The following is a 16654-nucleotide window of genomic DNA, read 5'->3' as shown; positions in this document are numbered from 1 at the left end:
GAATCGTATTACAAAGAACTTTTATTGAGTAATTAAAAATTGCATCAGTGAGAAAAAGGCTAGAAAGTTTAATGCCCCCCAATGTTTTGCCATCGCAACAATGGCCTATAATTCTACAAGCACCTGCCAATCCTAGCCACAGCTGCCCAGGAGACTTTGATGGAGGACCTTACCTCACCCACCCTCCAGCGCTGATCTTGTGCCACCATCCAAACTCAAAGGCTTTTTAAAGAACACTATTTGAGTCCCTTGCAGATGCCCAAACTGCTATTGTACCCTGGTCTAAACCAAAGAGCGCAGGAGAGTGTAGGGAGGATATGTCTGGAAAAATTAGCTTCACATTTTGTTGATAGGTTTATTTAAGAAAGGTTTCTGTAACTTTGTAGCCACAGTTTGTTTTTAAACATAACCCTCATAGCCCTGTATAACTCTTGAGTAGTTATTATTTCTGCAAGGCATTTCCCCTTTTTTAATTAAATCATTTTATTAGGGGCTCGTACAACTCTTATCACAATCCATACATACATCCATCATGTTAAGCACATTTGTACATATGTTGCCATCATTCTGAAAACATTTGCTTTCTACTTGAACCCTGGATATCAGCTCCTCATTTTCCCCTTTTTATTTTATTTAAATCTATTTATTATAAGTTTTTATAACACAATGAATCTGTAGAACATGATTCCAAGTGTAAAAGCATTTATTTTAAGGCATAACATAGCATCCATCAGTAGCAACGTAAATTGGAATTTAAACTTGTTATATTATTTTGAAATGAGGATATCTAGGATAACATGGCTCAAAAGATCCTTAGCTGGGCATTTAGAAAGAATAAATATGCAAAGACTAAGGAATATGTTAGTATGTGCTTCTTGCTTTTTGTTTGTCGTTTCTCTGGAATGAAATAGAATCTATACTTAAAAATGGATTAATTGGAACAAACACTGATCAACTTTAAGTAGAAGCAAATTAAATCTGAGTATCCAGGCACATCTCCTTATAGAAACGAGGGGAGGAGTGGAGCCAGTCAGGGTGTATTGTAGCAACGATGAAACTACAGCTTTCCTGTAGCTCCTAAATGCTTCCCACCCACCCACCCCACTATCATGATCCTAGTTCTTCTACCTTACAAATCTGACTAGACCAGAGCATGTACTGGTACAGATAGGAACTGGAAACACAGGGCATCCAGGGCAGATGATACCTTCAGGACCAGTGGTGAGAGTGGTAATACCGGAAGGGTGGAGGGAGGGTTGGGTGGAAAGGGGAAACCAATTACAGAGAATCTACCTGTGACCTCCTCCCTGGGAGACGGACAACAGAAAAGTGGGTGCAGGGAGACACGGACAGTGTAAGATATGACAAAATAATAATTTATAAATTATCAAGGGTTCATAAAGGAGGGGAGAGTGAGGAGAAAGGGGGAAAAATGAGGAGCTGATGCCAGGGGCTTAAGTGGAGAGCAAATGTTTTGAGAATGATGAGGGCAACGAAGGTACAAATGTGCTTCACACAATCATATGTACGGATTGTGATAAGAGTTCTATGAGGCCCCTGATAAAACTATGAAAAAGAAGAAAAAAAAAAGTATACAGGCATATTGTTTTCATATACAGCAATGGGCAGCACACTTTCTGTAGATAGTAAATATTATAGGTTTTGTGTACAATGAGATCTTTGTTGCAACTGTTAAACTCTGCCTTGGTAACTCAGAAGCAGTTGCAGACAGTACACAATTTTATGAGCAGGGTTGTTCCAATAAAGCAGTGAGCCAAACGTGGCGTGCACAGTATAGTTTGCCGACTTCTTGTCTAAAAGACTGATTTATACACCTGTAAGTCACGTTCTGTGTCTGTAAACGTGGCTGCATTGTACCTTGTTGACTGTGCTCTTTTTGTTTTCTCTCAGCACGTTTGGATGTAACCAAGCAGAAAGATCTCAGTGGATTTTATAGGCACCTGTTAAATCAAACAGTTGGTGAAGAGGAATTACCTAAAAGCAGCTTCCGTGAAGCCAGGTGAGATGTGGAATATTTTAAAGAAAGATACTGTTCCACAACTATGGTTGTGGTCATTAACCCACTAAAATATGGAAGAGTGCATCATTGTGTGTTGTACTGTGAGCCAAACCTGACCTAATTCAGTGACTGGGTAGGGATTTACAAGCCAATTCTTGATCAAAACCTAACATTTATTTTAAGGTTATTTTATTTTTGCAATTCACAAAAATGTTAGTTTGTATCTACATAATATCATTGGGATTAATGTTAGCCTGTGATCCTCAAGGTCAGCAGTTCAAACTCACTAGTCTTTCTCAGGAGAAGGATGGGGCTTTTAACTCCTAAAGAATTAGTCTTGGAAACTCATAGGGGCAGTTCTACCCTATCCTATAGGGTTTCTATTGAGTTGACATCAGCTAAATGGCTGTGAGTTGGTATTTTTAGTTTTTGGAGGATCAGTGATTGAAGTGTAACATTACTAAAAAGGCACACAACTTAAGCATGAAGTGCACAAATTTCTGAATATCAAAATGGTTTATAGTTCAGGCCTTGAAGGAACATAACTAGATTATAGTTGTTGTTGTTTTTTTTTAATCTGAAAGCATAGTATCCTTCATGGGCTCGATGCCTTAGTCTTAGAAATAAAGAGAAAGTTGGAAAGAATTAAATGTACAACTTAATCTCCCATACATGTTCAAATAGTATATTTAAAAAAGGAAAGTGGTCTGTTTTCTTTTTTAAAATCTTTTTTGCGATTTGGAGGAAGTTTACAGAGCAACTTGGTTTTCCATTCTATAACTCATCCACATACTGATCTTTGAAGTCGGTTGCAATCCTCCTGTGTTTAATATTGCATTCATCTTGTCCTTTTATGCCTTCTGAGGTTTATCCCTGGGCAAATGCTCTCCTTCTAATCTCATAGAGCTGGTTGTTGAAAGAAGTGTGCACTTCTCTGGTGTTATTCGCCTTCCAGGCCTGTTTATTATTTGACTGGAAATTAGCCACCATTGGTTTTGGCTTGAAGGGGGGTATCTAAGGGGGAAAGTGGTTTGCTTTGATAGAAAGAAACCAGCCTCCATGAAAAAAGTAAGATGCATCTACCAAAGCTTGTATTATCCAATATGGGAACCTTTAGTCCCATGGGACTTTTTAAGTTAGTTGAAATTAAGCGAAATCTAAAATACTGGCCATATTTCAAGTACTTGGTTGCGCATTTGTCTAATGACTACCTACCATTTTGAGCAGTTGAGAGAAGGACATTTCCATTTCTACTAGACAGTTCTGGTCTAGAAAGTAGGGTGGATTTTTAAAATAAGTTAAAAGGTATTACATGAAGCAGTTTCAGAAAGTTTATGGAAAAATGAAATTTTTCATGAACTTTTTGAAGTCGCCTCATAGGAATAGTGGAATAATTATGCCATAATGACGTAGTTAAAGGTAAAAGGGTGAATTTGTCTGAAACTTGATTGTAAGGGGTTTTTTTTAAGAAATGTTTTGATTAGTGTTGCTGAGGGAAAAAGGAGAAGTAGAGGAACAGAATTAAGGATGAGGGGAGGAAGCTAAACTGTAAGAAAGTACATTTGAAGATTCAGGTTGAGAATGGAAATTCTAATACATTATGGCTTTTCTACGAATGAGATTAATCTGTCATACATAGCTGTGCTTCTCAGAGTCTAATAATAGAATTCCTAACTATTAGTCATTCTTTCGCCAAAACACATGCGCCAGAGCTTCCTAGAGAATTGTTGTATTAGTGTGATCAGTAAATGATGGGACTTGTGGGGGATTTCAGTAAGTTAACCATAGTTATTTCAGTAAATTAACCAGTTATTAGTTGGAAAAATGTGTCAACTAAAAGTTGATTTTAGTAGCTGAATGTGCTTAAGTCACATGTTTCAGTTTTTTTGTAATAAGTATCAAAGAATGATGTCATGGTAATCCTGAGAAGGATTAGTAGAATTGGGTCTTGCTACCATTTCACTTTGAAAAAAAACCTGTTTCCAGGGCTACTAATATATTTTTAAAAGAAAGAAAAACAGATAACAACTTAAACCTAATGCTGTGAAAATAGAATTTAGATCCAGAGCCATTCCATTTTCCTAATTGTTCTTTATCCAAAAATGAAGGTCGTGTGTATTGTGCAACCCTTTTCTGAAGCTTGTAGTCAGTCAGTAAAGGAGTTACTTTCGCTATTTCCGTTTCACAAGTATTGGTGATATTTTGAATGAAAAGTGTTGGTTTTCAGCTATTTAAACAATAATAGGCATAAATGTCTTCACATGCAGACCATCAAAGAATATATAATTATGGTGCTTTAAGTATTGAGAAAAAACATGAATATTTTATTTGCTTTCTATAATTGATAATGTGACTTTGTGTGTGTTTGTTTTAAGATCTGAGATAAAGGAAGAGAAACCAAGAGGCTACTCAGATGAAATAAATTCAGAGAACAAAAGCCCACAAGAGAAATGCTTTCTTCAAACTGAAATAAAGACTGAGGATAACCCAGATGCAGACAGTGACTTTGATACTAAGAGCAGCGAGGATGAAGAAAGTGAAGAAAATAATAAAATTAACGTTAGAGGGGAAAAGGGCAGACCGTTTTCTGAGAGTGACCCCAAGCATCACAGGAATCGAACTCACTCACGGTCATCCAGTGAGGAAAGAGGACACAGTGTCAGACGGCACACACAAAGTTCCAAGTCGAGAGGACATGAGAACAGGGGAGATAAGGCTCAAGAAAGACAGTCTAGGGACCCAGAGAACTACCACGCCGACCGTAATTATCGAAAAGACAAGACGGACGCCCACAGACACAGAGAGACCAGTCATCGAGATTCTCACCGGAAGAGACACGAGCAAGAAGAGAAACCAAAGGGGAGAGACCACAGAGAAAGAGATCGGAAGAGGGAGAGAGACGTGGAGAAATATATCCCACGAGAACAAGAAAGAGATAGACAACTGGATAATCCTGACCGACGTAGTGAGAAAGGCGCGAAGGAAGAGAAAAGCAAAACAGAGCAGGAGCGTGTGGAAGGCAGGACGGAAAGGCACGAGCACAGTGAGAAACGCAGAGCTGGGGAAAGACAAGAGGTTGGTGCTCAGTCTGCAGAAAGAAATCCAGACAGAAGGCAAAATAGCCCAAGTTGTAGAGCAAAGGATCGGTTGCTTGACCAGAGCAAATCCAACACAATGGAAACAGACACAGAAAGGAACCAACAGAAACCCTCTGCTGCTGAAACCTCAGTGGGAGCAAAACATCAAATCACAGAGGAAAGGCAAGAGGTGGACAAAGAACTGGAGAGACCACCCGAGGCTGTGAGCAAGTTTGCAAAGCGGAACAATGAAGAGACTGTAACGTCAGCTCGGGATAGGTACTTGGCCAGGCAAATGGCACGGGTTAATGCAAAGACCTACATTGAGAAAGAGGAGGATTGATGACTGCTCCTGTCGGTCTGTGGCCGCACAGGAAATGACTCATGGAACTTGCTGAGAGAGAGCGAGAGGGTATGTGAGCAGTGGTGGGAAGACATATTTCCATATGTCAAAATTCACGTGTGATTTAGGTTTAAATCACAAGTTGGTCCCTTGACCTTGACTACCTGATTGACTCTGTATATTTAGTACTCACCAGATTCTTGTATGTATCCCAGCTACAAAAGTTTGTGATTCCCAGTAAATACTTACTGATAACACTGGGCTCTGCCTTTAACGCTGACATGCTTTATAAATGTTGAATTTCAAATTAAAATATGTGGGTTTAAACAATAAAATAGAGCATATGTTTTGATTTATGTTCTGAAGTTTGTCTTAAAGTTCAAAATGTGCATCATCGTCTTGTCTAAGTAACTTTTCAGCCCCCAGCATTATGGACAATGGAAATACTGGAATCAGAGACAAGAGGAAGCTGTTAGTTCCTTTCCCAGTGGTTCAGACTTGCAAAGCAGCTTGGATGCTTTATGGCTTAGTATTAATAACTTTTACCTGGTTTGGCGTGTCTTAGGGGGAAAGAGTAAATTCTGTTTTCTTCCATCTCCTTCCATACATATTTTCTGCAGGCAGTCTCTAATGCAACTCCCAACTCTATCACACACAAGCATGCCACACATGTTGAGCCGTGTGTCTGTGACCGGTGGGTAGCTATAGAGAGTTCTCTCGCTGCCGTCATGTCTCAGAGCCCATAGAACAGTGAAGCCTGACCTGTGGGTTTCTGAAGCTGTCACTTCACATGAGCAGAAAGCCGCCTCTTCCTCACAGCAGCTAGTGGGTTTAAACTGCTGACCTCGGGGTGAGCGGCCCAGCACGTAACCTGCAACACCACCAGTGCTCACATCAGTTCTTAGGTGCTGCCCAAAACTGGGTCCAGTCAATCAGTAGCTTGTGGGGGGACCTACTGGACCAGCTCTTTTTGGATTCCCAAGGGGTACTATTGATAGATACTCTCAGAGGACATTGATAACCATGGAGGCTCATTAGGAAGAAAATTGGAGAAAACGGAAAACTGCATCTGAGAAAAATGCTAGCAGAGTTGCTTGCGTCTCCTTTAATTAAGAGTGCCGCCAGGAATTGCAGTGGGAAACCCTACTCCACCCATCCTCCAGCTGTGACGTTAGCTCTACTTTCCAAAATGACTGGTTGTGTGTAAATTGAAGCAAAGCTGAATCTTGGGAACTCCCCAGCCTGTGGGCTGCAATACTGATGGCTGCCACCCCCATGACCTCCTGATGATGTCACCAGTGGTGCTGTGGGGTGCCCCGCTAGTAAAGAACTGCAAACGAAAAGCCTGTGGCAACCCCAAGATAAAAAGCATGAAGCGACATAAAAGTTAACTCATGATACCGAGGAGAGGCCTCCATGTGGCAGCATTCTCTTGACAGGGATGGTGATGACTTGGTGGGCTTGTGGAAACAATATGCTCTACATACTCTGTATGTGTAGTAAAAGGTGCCATGGGTTAGACATCGGGCTGCTAGCTGGTAGTTCGAATCCAATAGTCCTTCCATGCGATAAATGTAATGCACTCTTTCCATAAAAATTTCCAGCCGCACTTTGATGTCCTTGGGTTTGGGCATGCATAATGTCTCAAAATGCAAATTTTTGTAATCTTAACATTTTAAATGTATGAATGTAGGGAATTTTGTCATCCTGGAGAGGCGTTTCTACAAGAAGTAGCTACATTGACTTGTTAATTTAATGAATGACTTGTGCCTAGGACAGCAGTTTGCTGTGTATGGTTTGGACCAGTGTGAATAAGAGATTCATTAGATTTGTTGCTACATATGTGTTCTTTAAAAGAGGAAGTCCAAAATGATATCCTTAACAGTTTTGCAAGTTGGTAAACATCTGTTCCTTTTACTCAATTATCAATAAAATACTGATGACTCAGAATATCTTGATTTTGCATTCTCCCCTTTGTTGCCCTTACTCTGGTCAGATCAACTAGAGTGCTACTTCATGCCAACCCTATCTTCTTACACACCGATTGCCTAGAATGCCCTGTTGCCGTCTTATAGTAGCCTTTAGAAAGCCTGGCCCAGATTAAAACCAACCCCCTGCCAACAAATCAATTCCAGTGTGGCCCATCCAGCCTATCCCTTTGGGTTGGGTTTCTGAGGCACGAGAGCAGAAAGCTTCATCCTCCTGCAGAATGGTTGTGGGTTTGAACAGCTAGCCGATTAACATCTAGTGGCTTCATTTGTATCTGGTGCCTAATATGATAACGTCGGTGATTTGAGGGCAAGAACCTAATCTTCATTCCGCTTTGTATCTCCAGTGTCTGCCATAGCACTGGCATAAATGTAACATGGAAAAGGTTTTATTTAGACTTAATTTCACTGTATTAGGTTGATGTAGGAAATGCATCTCCGCATTTTGTGTCTACTTTCCGAGAATCCTTGTACTCACGTTCATTAAGCAGATTTCACACTTTCCTCATTCACCCAGTGCATTTTCTGAAATCATTTTATTGGGGGCTCCTACAGCTCTTATAGCAATCTCTATATCCATTGTGTCGAGCACATTTGTACATTTGTTGCCATCATCCTTTTCAAAACATTTTCTTTCTACTTAAACCCTTGATAGCAGCTCCTCATTTTTTCCCTCCCCCCCCCTTATGAACCCTTGATAAATTACAAATTATTTTCATATCGTACACCGTCTGCTGTCTCCCTTCACTCATGTTTCTGTTGTCACCTTGGGGGGGGGGTGTTATTCGGCAATCAATGTGATCGGTTCCCCCTTCTTGCCCCATCTTCCCCCTACCTTCCTGGTATCACTACTCATTATTGGTCCTGAGGGGTTTATCTAGCTTAGATCCCCTTTTATAACATCATTTGAAGGCCACGCTGGTCAAACATTTAATTAACTCCCCCACACACACACACACACACACCCTGTGATGGCTGGAACTGCTGCTGTCTGGTGAGGCGGGTGCCATTAGCTGATAGTGATGATTTCACTGGCCCTCAGGCTGGATGGCCCCCACCCCTCCCTGCTCTAGCAGGGCACTTGAGCCTGGTTGTGGGCCCTCGCTATTCCTTCCCCTTGCCGCCCACCTTTCATTTACATTGTTATTTTGCGAGGGGAATGCCCCGTCTATTCTGACACTCGGAAATGCCATGTCTCCCTTCACACTTCTGTTGTCTGTCCCCCAGGGAGGGGGTTATATGTAGATCCTTGTCATTGGTTCCCCCTATCTACCCCATCTTCCCTCCACCCTTCCGGGATCACACTTAGCACTGGTCCTGACGGGTTCATCTGTCCTGGATTCCCTGTGTTCCCAGTTCCTGTCTGTACCAGTGTACATCCTCTGGTCTAGCCAGATTTGTAAGGTAGAATTGGGATCATGATAGTGGGGAGGGGAGGAGAGGAAGCATTTAAAAACTAGAGGAAATTGTATGTTTCATCATTGCTACACTGCTCCCTAACTGGCTCATCTCCTCTCCACAACCCTTCTGTAAAGGAATGTCCAGTCCCCTACAGATGGGCTTTAGGTCCCCACTCCATACTCCCCCTCATTCACAATATGATTTTTTGTTGTTGTTCTTTGATGCCTGATACCTGATCCCTTTGACACCTCATGATCACACAGGTTGGTGTGCGTCTAACATGGGGGCTCCGTTGCTTCTGAACTAGATGGTCGCTTGTTTACCTTCAAACTTTTAAGAACCAAGATGCGATATCTTTTGATAGCCGGGCACCATCAGCTTTCTTCACCACATTTGCTTATGTACTTGCTTTGTCTTTTAGTGATCATGTTGGGAAGGTGAGCATCACAGAATGCCAGTTTTAATAGAGCAAAGTGTTCTAGCATTGAGGGACTACTTGAATGGAGGCCCAAATGTCCATCTGCTACCTATGCACAGAGATCTATTTCCCCATCATCATATATAAATATATTTACATATGCACATGCCAGTATTTAGACCTATACAAATGCCCTGTCCTCTGTTTCCTTTTTGTTGTTGTTGTTGTTGTGTTTTTAGTTCAGAGAGAGAGAAGAAAATAAAAAATATTTGTTTAACTATTGCTGAAAAGGAGCCCTGGGGCTGGATACTAGGACCTATATCTTCCAGAATAGGGGCATATTAATAGTTTAAGCAAAAAAGAAAAAGGAACCCCCAAAAAGAAAAGGAAATAAATTATTCTGCTCAATACTGTTTGGCATCATTGCATTTTGTTGTCACTTTCTGAATACTCAAAACATCCTCTTCTGGAAGCACTTCCAACTGGCAAGAATGGCTGGTGCCTTGACTCTCTAAAGTGGTGGGGAGTCCTGATCGGCATTCCACTAATGGCCATCCATACCACCACCCCCTTTCGTTACTCCTCCTCTGGGGACTGGGACGAAACAGGCTCAAGCACAAGTTCTCAGAATGCTAGTTTCTAGGGGTGCCCACTGTGCCCTAAGCCTTCTCTGATAAACTCCCCTGCAGGTATGCAGCTCCTCAATCAACTGCAGGAACTCATGGCTAGGAGATTGCTTGGTGGTAATATCTTAAGAAATAGGGGAGACTCATGTCTGTCACTGAAGAGAAGGGGGGGGGGGTCTTTGAAGTGACTTGGATGCTTCACAGAAGCCCTTTCACCCTTCTAATGGTCCCCAGCCTTGAAGAGTTGAGAATACCATCAACAGCTTCCTGGGGGGGGGGGGGGTAAGCCGGTTTGGCCATGCAAACAAGCTTCCAGCTGTCACCCCTGGTGGTGAGCTTCTCAGCTCTCCCAGAGCTGGAAATGAAAAGCAGGTGAGGGAGACCATCAGGGGTTGGGGGAGGAAGCATGCAGGTGGCGGGGGTGGCAAGTCTATCCCCTTCCCCCGGCCTCCTGACTAGTGGAAAGGCCAGCTGGGAGTTATTAGCCACACCTGGCAATCTCAGAGCAAGGAAATCAAGTGGCCAAAGCAAATCCCACCCACAAACAAGAGGCTTCTTAGTCTCCTCTTTGGGATGAAGGGTGAGAGTGCATGTATGCACCAGCCAGTTGGCACCTTTTCTTCAGTGCAGGGCAACCTGTGCCTCCTCCCCAGAGCCAGCCAGAGGCGGGTGCAGGTGCGAGTGGGTGCGTGCGTGTGTATGTGAGTGAGTGAAGCAGGGGCTCAATCTCAGATATTGATCATTTCCCAAACAACAACTAAGGTGGGCAGGTGGCTGAAGGAGACACACTAAAAAGGTCGTGGGTGAACAGCAGGGGCTGAGGGTACACGAGTGAGAAGCACCTTACATGTGATGTGACAGGTTTCTGGTCCCCTGCCCTGCTCCTCCCACGTATGTTCCAGAGTTAGGCCCTCAGCGAGCTCTCGAACCCCAGCACTGGGGCGACTGACACGCCCTCGTGGTCCATGGAAAGGCCATTCCATAGGGTGGCCAAAGGCTGGGTGGGACAGGGAGGCCCGAGGGACCCACGCGCCCTCCGGGTTGTCCCCTTGACTGCGTTTCTTTGGTGGGCTGGCACTCACCTAGCTGGTCTGATAAATGTGGAGTCGGACATCCTCATCGAGGCCTGCAGGGACCCGGGGCTCCAGCTCACCTGGGGCGAAGGCGCCCTTGCCAGGAACCCGGATCCAGGCCGCGCATTACCGGCTCCACCTTCCACCCGCGGGGAGGTTCTGCCCGAGCCTGCCCGGCCAACGCTGCCGCCTCACCTGGATGGGGTCACGTTGGCTCGCGGCTCACGCCGGAAACTACTCTCTGAACGTGGTCGGAGCAACGCCTCCTTTCCCTCTATTTCCTTTTACTATCATGCTCAGCCTTCATTTGGGTTTCAGTGATTCCTCTCGGTTACATTGCCCTTGATCAAGCCCCACCAGGCCTCTTACACCCTCCTCGCCACTGATTTTGGATCACTTGTTGTTCCTTTGTCCCTGGGCTTAACACCACTTCTTTTCCCCCACCTAACCCTCTCCTATGTCCCCTCCCCGCCCAACCATCAGTCCCATTGTTTTCTCCTCCAGATTGTTTATCCAGCCTATCTTATCTAGATAGACATGCATAGATAATAATATGTACAAAAACAAGACAGAGCAAAACAGTAACAAAAGAAAACACAAAAACAATGACAAAAGAGAAAAGCCTGTAAATAGTTCAAAGTCTGTTGACTTTTAGGAGTGTTTTCTGGTCTAGTCTGATGGGGTGCCACGCCCTGGCCCAAAGTCTATTTTTGGTACTCGTAAATCGAGTATTTTTAAAGTGACACTGGAAGAATAGTTTAATTCTTATGTATGTTTCCTAGTTTAAAATAAGCTGTTTTCATAGGTCAAGTTTGCATAAGGTACACTTCTAATTTTAGAGTTTGAAGAAGTCATCTTTCTATTAGTAATTCTCTTGCTTTTGAGATTTTAGCATAACGATGGGGCTGACACCCCGTCCAAGTGCTTGTTTGGACTGTGAAGTGTTTATAAATTCCTAGACGTGCCTATACAACTCAATTAGAAAACTCAAGAATTGAAGTCATTCATTCGCTCCCCAAACTGGCCTATTGACAACATTCAGCAAATAGTAAAACATTTTCTGAAGTGTTCCGCCACCAGGGCACACAGTAAGAGTGAGCAAAATGAGAGAGGCAGTGAGGGAAATCTATTTTTACAGCTTACGAAATACTTGTATATGTGACAGGACGTTCGGCATTGATTTTCAGATGTGTTGGTAAGACAACTCTTACTTGACACTCCAATAGTAATATATGGTAAATAATTTGCAGCAAGAGTTTTTTTCTGTTGAAAAGGTGCTTTTGAAATACCTACTTTAGACACAATACTGTGTGGTTTCCAACCATATAAAACAAACAAGAACATTTACCCATTCCATCTTATAATATTTATTGTTCCCATTGAGGTGAGTGCCTTACTAAAGCAATTGAGATGGGTATAAAGCAATAGTTAATTCTACTAGAGGAAATAGAACTTAAGCTCACTTTCATTTAGAAATTTCCAGATCCCAAGAAGATCCAGGAAATTAGCTTGGTCATTAGATTTGCCTCTGTCTCTAATAGAGTTACCTGAACCTTAAAAGATCATCATTAAAATTTAAGCAAGGAGGGGGAAAGGTGATACTATGGGAAGTATTCTTTAAGAAAGCATCTAGGACAGTGGTTCTCAGCCTTCCTAATGCCGCGACCCTTTCATGCAGTTCCTCATGTGGTGGTGACCCCCAATTATTTTCGTTGCTACTTCATAACTGTAATTTTGCTACTGTTATGAACCATCATGTAAATATCGATGTGCAGAATGTACTTTCATTGTTACAAATTGAACATAATAAAAGCATAGTGATTAATCACAAAAACTGTAATTATATATTGTGAAATATTTATTTCTAATGACAAATAAATGAAATGTTGTCTTGAAGCATGGTGTAGCATGGGTAACAGTCTTCATGCAGGGTACTCAAATGTGGGCCTATCTGCCTGGAGATGAATAGAGGAGCAGTGTCTCGGTTCCTAAGACCGTCAGAAATTAGTGTTTTCCGATGGTCTTAGGCAACCCCTGTGAAAGGGTCGTTCGACCCCCCAAGGGGTCGCACCCTCAGGTTGAGAACCGCTGATCTAGGGCATTGAAATATTTCCTCCACAGAACTAGGTGCAAGCTGTCACAAAGAAAAGCAGAGACTCGTCTCTGATAAAGAATGGGGAAAAAATCAGGGATGAGTTTCAAATGGACTTTTTAAAAACTGCGCAATATGGGGACATTCTCTGCTGTGTCCTTTCTTTTCCCATATTTGAATATATATGTTTCTCTAACATGCTTCCCAAGGAAGCTCTTCCAAAACTCACCTCTCGACATCTTCAACGGCCCTTCATGTGACCCTCCTTGTGTTTGAGAACTGTGGCCTATGAGCTCCGTGGGGGACTTGCAAATGAACAACTTATCCCCACTGGGCAGAGGAGTCTTTTGATGTATGGCTGTAAGGAGTTTCTCCAAAGAGCTCATTGCTTCCCTTCCCCATGTCCCCCTCCCCGAATTCCCCTCACCCCAAAACAGAGGTGAGACTACTCTGATTACTGCTATATTTAATGAAGATGGTCATCCGAGACAATTCTGATATTTAAGCACCAGATGTTGATTTACGACTAAAGAGACATGCTCAGGCTTGGGTTGTAATATTGCCTAAGATATGTATAAAAACAGTACAGCTAAACCATTGCATCCAATAGGGTCAAGTTTTGTTTCTAGTAAAGCCAATTCAGAATTCCTCCAGAAATGAAGCAGCCAGTCAGTGTTTACTGCTTATCAGAAGTATATAATCTTCCAACACCCCCATGAACCACAGCCACTTCTAACCTGAGACCAGAAAAACTGGATGGTGCCCAGTTATCACTATTGACCTCTCTGACAACGATCACAAAGGAAGGACCTGGTTAGAATGGGTTAAAAAAATTAAATTTGATAGAGCCAAATTCAGAGCCCCACTCACTAACCCAAAACAAATTTACTGGTCTGAAACAGACCAGAGAACTCTTAAGCCTATTACCCTGAGAAAAACTTCTCATTGGAAACTGACAACATCCCCAGAGGCCACCTTCCAGTAAAATAAGACTATGAAATCCCTGCCACACCACTGTCCACCGTGGTTGTGGCACTTCCTTAGAAAGTTAGAAAACAGAAATGCTTTTTAATCCAGTAATCCCAACACTCGGTATATAGCCTAGAGAAATAAGAGTCATGACAGGAATAGATTTATGTACCCTCGTGTTCACGGCAGCAGTATTCATTCATAATAACAAAATGATACAAGCACACCATAGCGAGAAATACCCACTCATCAAAAAGTGTGTTAGGAAAGTACGCTACGGACACACAATGGAATACTGTGGCACGGTGAAATGAGTTGATCGCAAAACAACGTGGTATGAGACCACTATTATAATGAAGGCAAGTGGTGGGAGTGGGGGATAAACTGATATCAAGGGCTCAAGTAGAAAGCAGATGTTTTGAGAATGATGATGGCCACAAATGTACAAATGTGCTTGACACATGGATGGATTCTGTTAAGAGCTGTACGAGCCCCCAATAAAAGTATTGTTTTTTAAAGTCAAGAAATGAGTTTGACGCACTCAAAGAACTGTTCTTTGGCGGTTCCCCGGGTGTGAGGAGAAAGGAGAGTAAATGAGCAGAAGAAGAAAGACACATCAGACCGTGGGGATAAGGGAGGCAGTGACTCAATCAAATGGCGCTGGTTGGAAAAAGAAGAAACGAAAGTCAAGAACTACATAGAGAAAAAGAGGAAGGGGAAACAGACACACTGGTACGTGTTATGGGCAAAATCCCAACGAAAGAGAGAAGACTGTAGTACTGAGAAGAAGCCTTGCGAGACCAGCAGGCAGCACTGAAGGGACCACACCGAAGATGAGAGGCCTACCAGGAGGCACGGGAACCAGCGTGAGTGGCAACGGGCCCTGGGTGGGAAGAGGAACAGTGTTGACACGTCATGGGATTGCATCCCATGGTGTGGAGCAACTTATGTCTGAACTCGTTGGGAAAATTCAATGTAAACATTCACCTACAACACAATGAAATGCTTTAACAGAAGAGTGATGGTCCTCATTCCAGGCGAATAATCTCCTTTAAGGATGGAGGGTCCAATGGGAGTTCAGATTTACGATTACATTTTGAGATCAGTGTTCTCACTAAAGGTAGCAAAAGAGGATAGACAGACAATGGTTCGTTTTGCAGGAGAACATGTTCCTTATTTTGTGACTTCATTATTTGGGTTTGGAACTATTGTATTGACTTTGGGTTTGTCAGGGTCTTTGCATCCATCTTCTTCACACGAATGACGCAGCCAGGGAAGTGAATTCATTTGCATTCCAGCCAACAAATCAGATATGGCTTGTCAGTTTTCAGCCAGGACGTGAATTCTTTGGGCTTCATTGTACATTGATATAAGAAATAACATCTAATCATCAACTGAGTCTTTTCATACTTTCTCTTGTCTTTCCTACTTCTTAGCGGTAAAATTACAGGAAAATAAATTCAGGAATTTTCATCCTTAAATAATGTTACAATTCTATTCCCTTTTCATCAGACTTTTACGTAAAGCTTTATTAGATGTAAAGGGGCTTTAAATGATGATTTTAAAAAGCAGTCTCCCTATTCTTAACTTTTTCTTTTAAAAAACCCACAGTAGTAGTAATAGTTAAATAAATGCAAATGTTGTGAAACAGATTGTAGATTTTTTTTTTCCAGTTTACTAGACTTTGCGAACTGTTGGGACAGCCTACATGTTCATCTAATAGCTGACCTGGTGAGACCTTAATCTACTTGAAAGAGTGCTTTCTTCTCTGTTAGGTTTTGATTAGAAATCTCCACACTACAAAGTACAATTTTCTTCTTTACCCAGGCACGTGAGGGTCACAAGCCGTCAGGAGAAATTTACTTGAAATGTACTGCATTGAGAACTTTCATGTGAACGCTGGAAGGGCCTTCAGTCGCTGGCCCCTAAGACTCAGTCTTGAGACTGGTCGGGAAGGCTCACAAGCATGATGGCAAGAAGTCACGACTGTGGCTGAAGGGAGGGAGGGAGGGGCAAACCCACGTAAGGATGATCCAGACTCGCCAGCTGCTCTCGTACTGAGGATACCCTTGGCTGAGGGTCAAGGCTGCCAGACCCTAGCGCTAAACAAGAATTGGACATCTATTCCCTTCGTGAAACAAATCTGTAACCAGAATGGTCAAACTCAGTCATTTTCAGTAGATCAGATGAAGCCAGATGGCCAAGGGAACGTTGCAGGAGCACGAGTTGCCAGACGTCTTCAAAGTCGTTCACAGCCAAGCCACGGTGGCAAAAGAAAGCAACCAGGTTTGCCTGGGAGATGCCTCCCAGCATGTTTAGCAGCGCGAGAAGGGGGCTGGCAATGAAGTGCAGCAAGTGCTTGAGGCTGGCCCCTAAAGGAAGGTGTGTGGGCTGATGTAGTGTCACCGGAAAAGGAGGAGGTGGCAGAATATCTTGTCATAATTGTACCTTTCCAATAACAACAGACAATATGCATGTAAGTCTTGGATGGAACTTGTGAATGTAGGACAGTCACGGGAAATCTGTCTAGCTTGTCATTGGGCCTAAAGAACTGACGCAGGGAAAGGATGCACAAACAGAAGTACACACCGACACCGGAGCTCACACATACAGTTTTCCTGTTTAGCTTCTTAACACGAGTCTCTGC

The 16654-nt window shown here is 42.8% G+C and overlaps 1 protein-coding gene across 2 annotated transcripts in view; it reads left to right on the top strand.

Moving 5' to 3' along the window:
• Nucleotides 1–5775, top strand: part of NSRP1 (nuclear speckle splicing regulatory protein 1) — a 31575-nt gene extending 25800 nt beyond the window's left edge. For both annotated transcript variants that reach the window (XM_075561263.1, XM_075561264.1), the window contains exons 6-7: nt 1912–2020; nt 4396–5775. In XM_075561263.1, coding sequence (XP_075417378.1) covers nt 1912–2020; nt 4396–5440 — 1154 coding nt within the window. In that variant the 3' untranslated portion in view covers nt 5441–5775. The remainder of the gene's footprint in view (nt 1–1911; nt 2021–4395) is intronic.
• Nucleotides 5776–16654: the final 10879 nt, after the last annotated feature.

The sequence above is a fragment of the Tenrec ecaudatus genome, chromosome 10 (assembly GCF_050624435.1).
Source record: "Tenrec ecaudatus isolate mTenEca1 chromosome 10, mTenEca1.hap1, whole genome shotgun sequence".
NCBI classification, from domain to species: Eukaryota; Metazoa; Chordata; class Mammalia; order Afrosoricida; family Tenrecidae; genus Tenrec; species Tenrec ecaudatus.
This window is presented reverse-complemented; position numbering and strand designations above follow the sequence as displayed.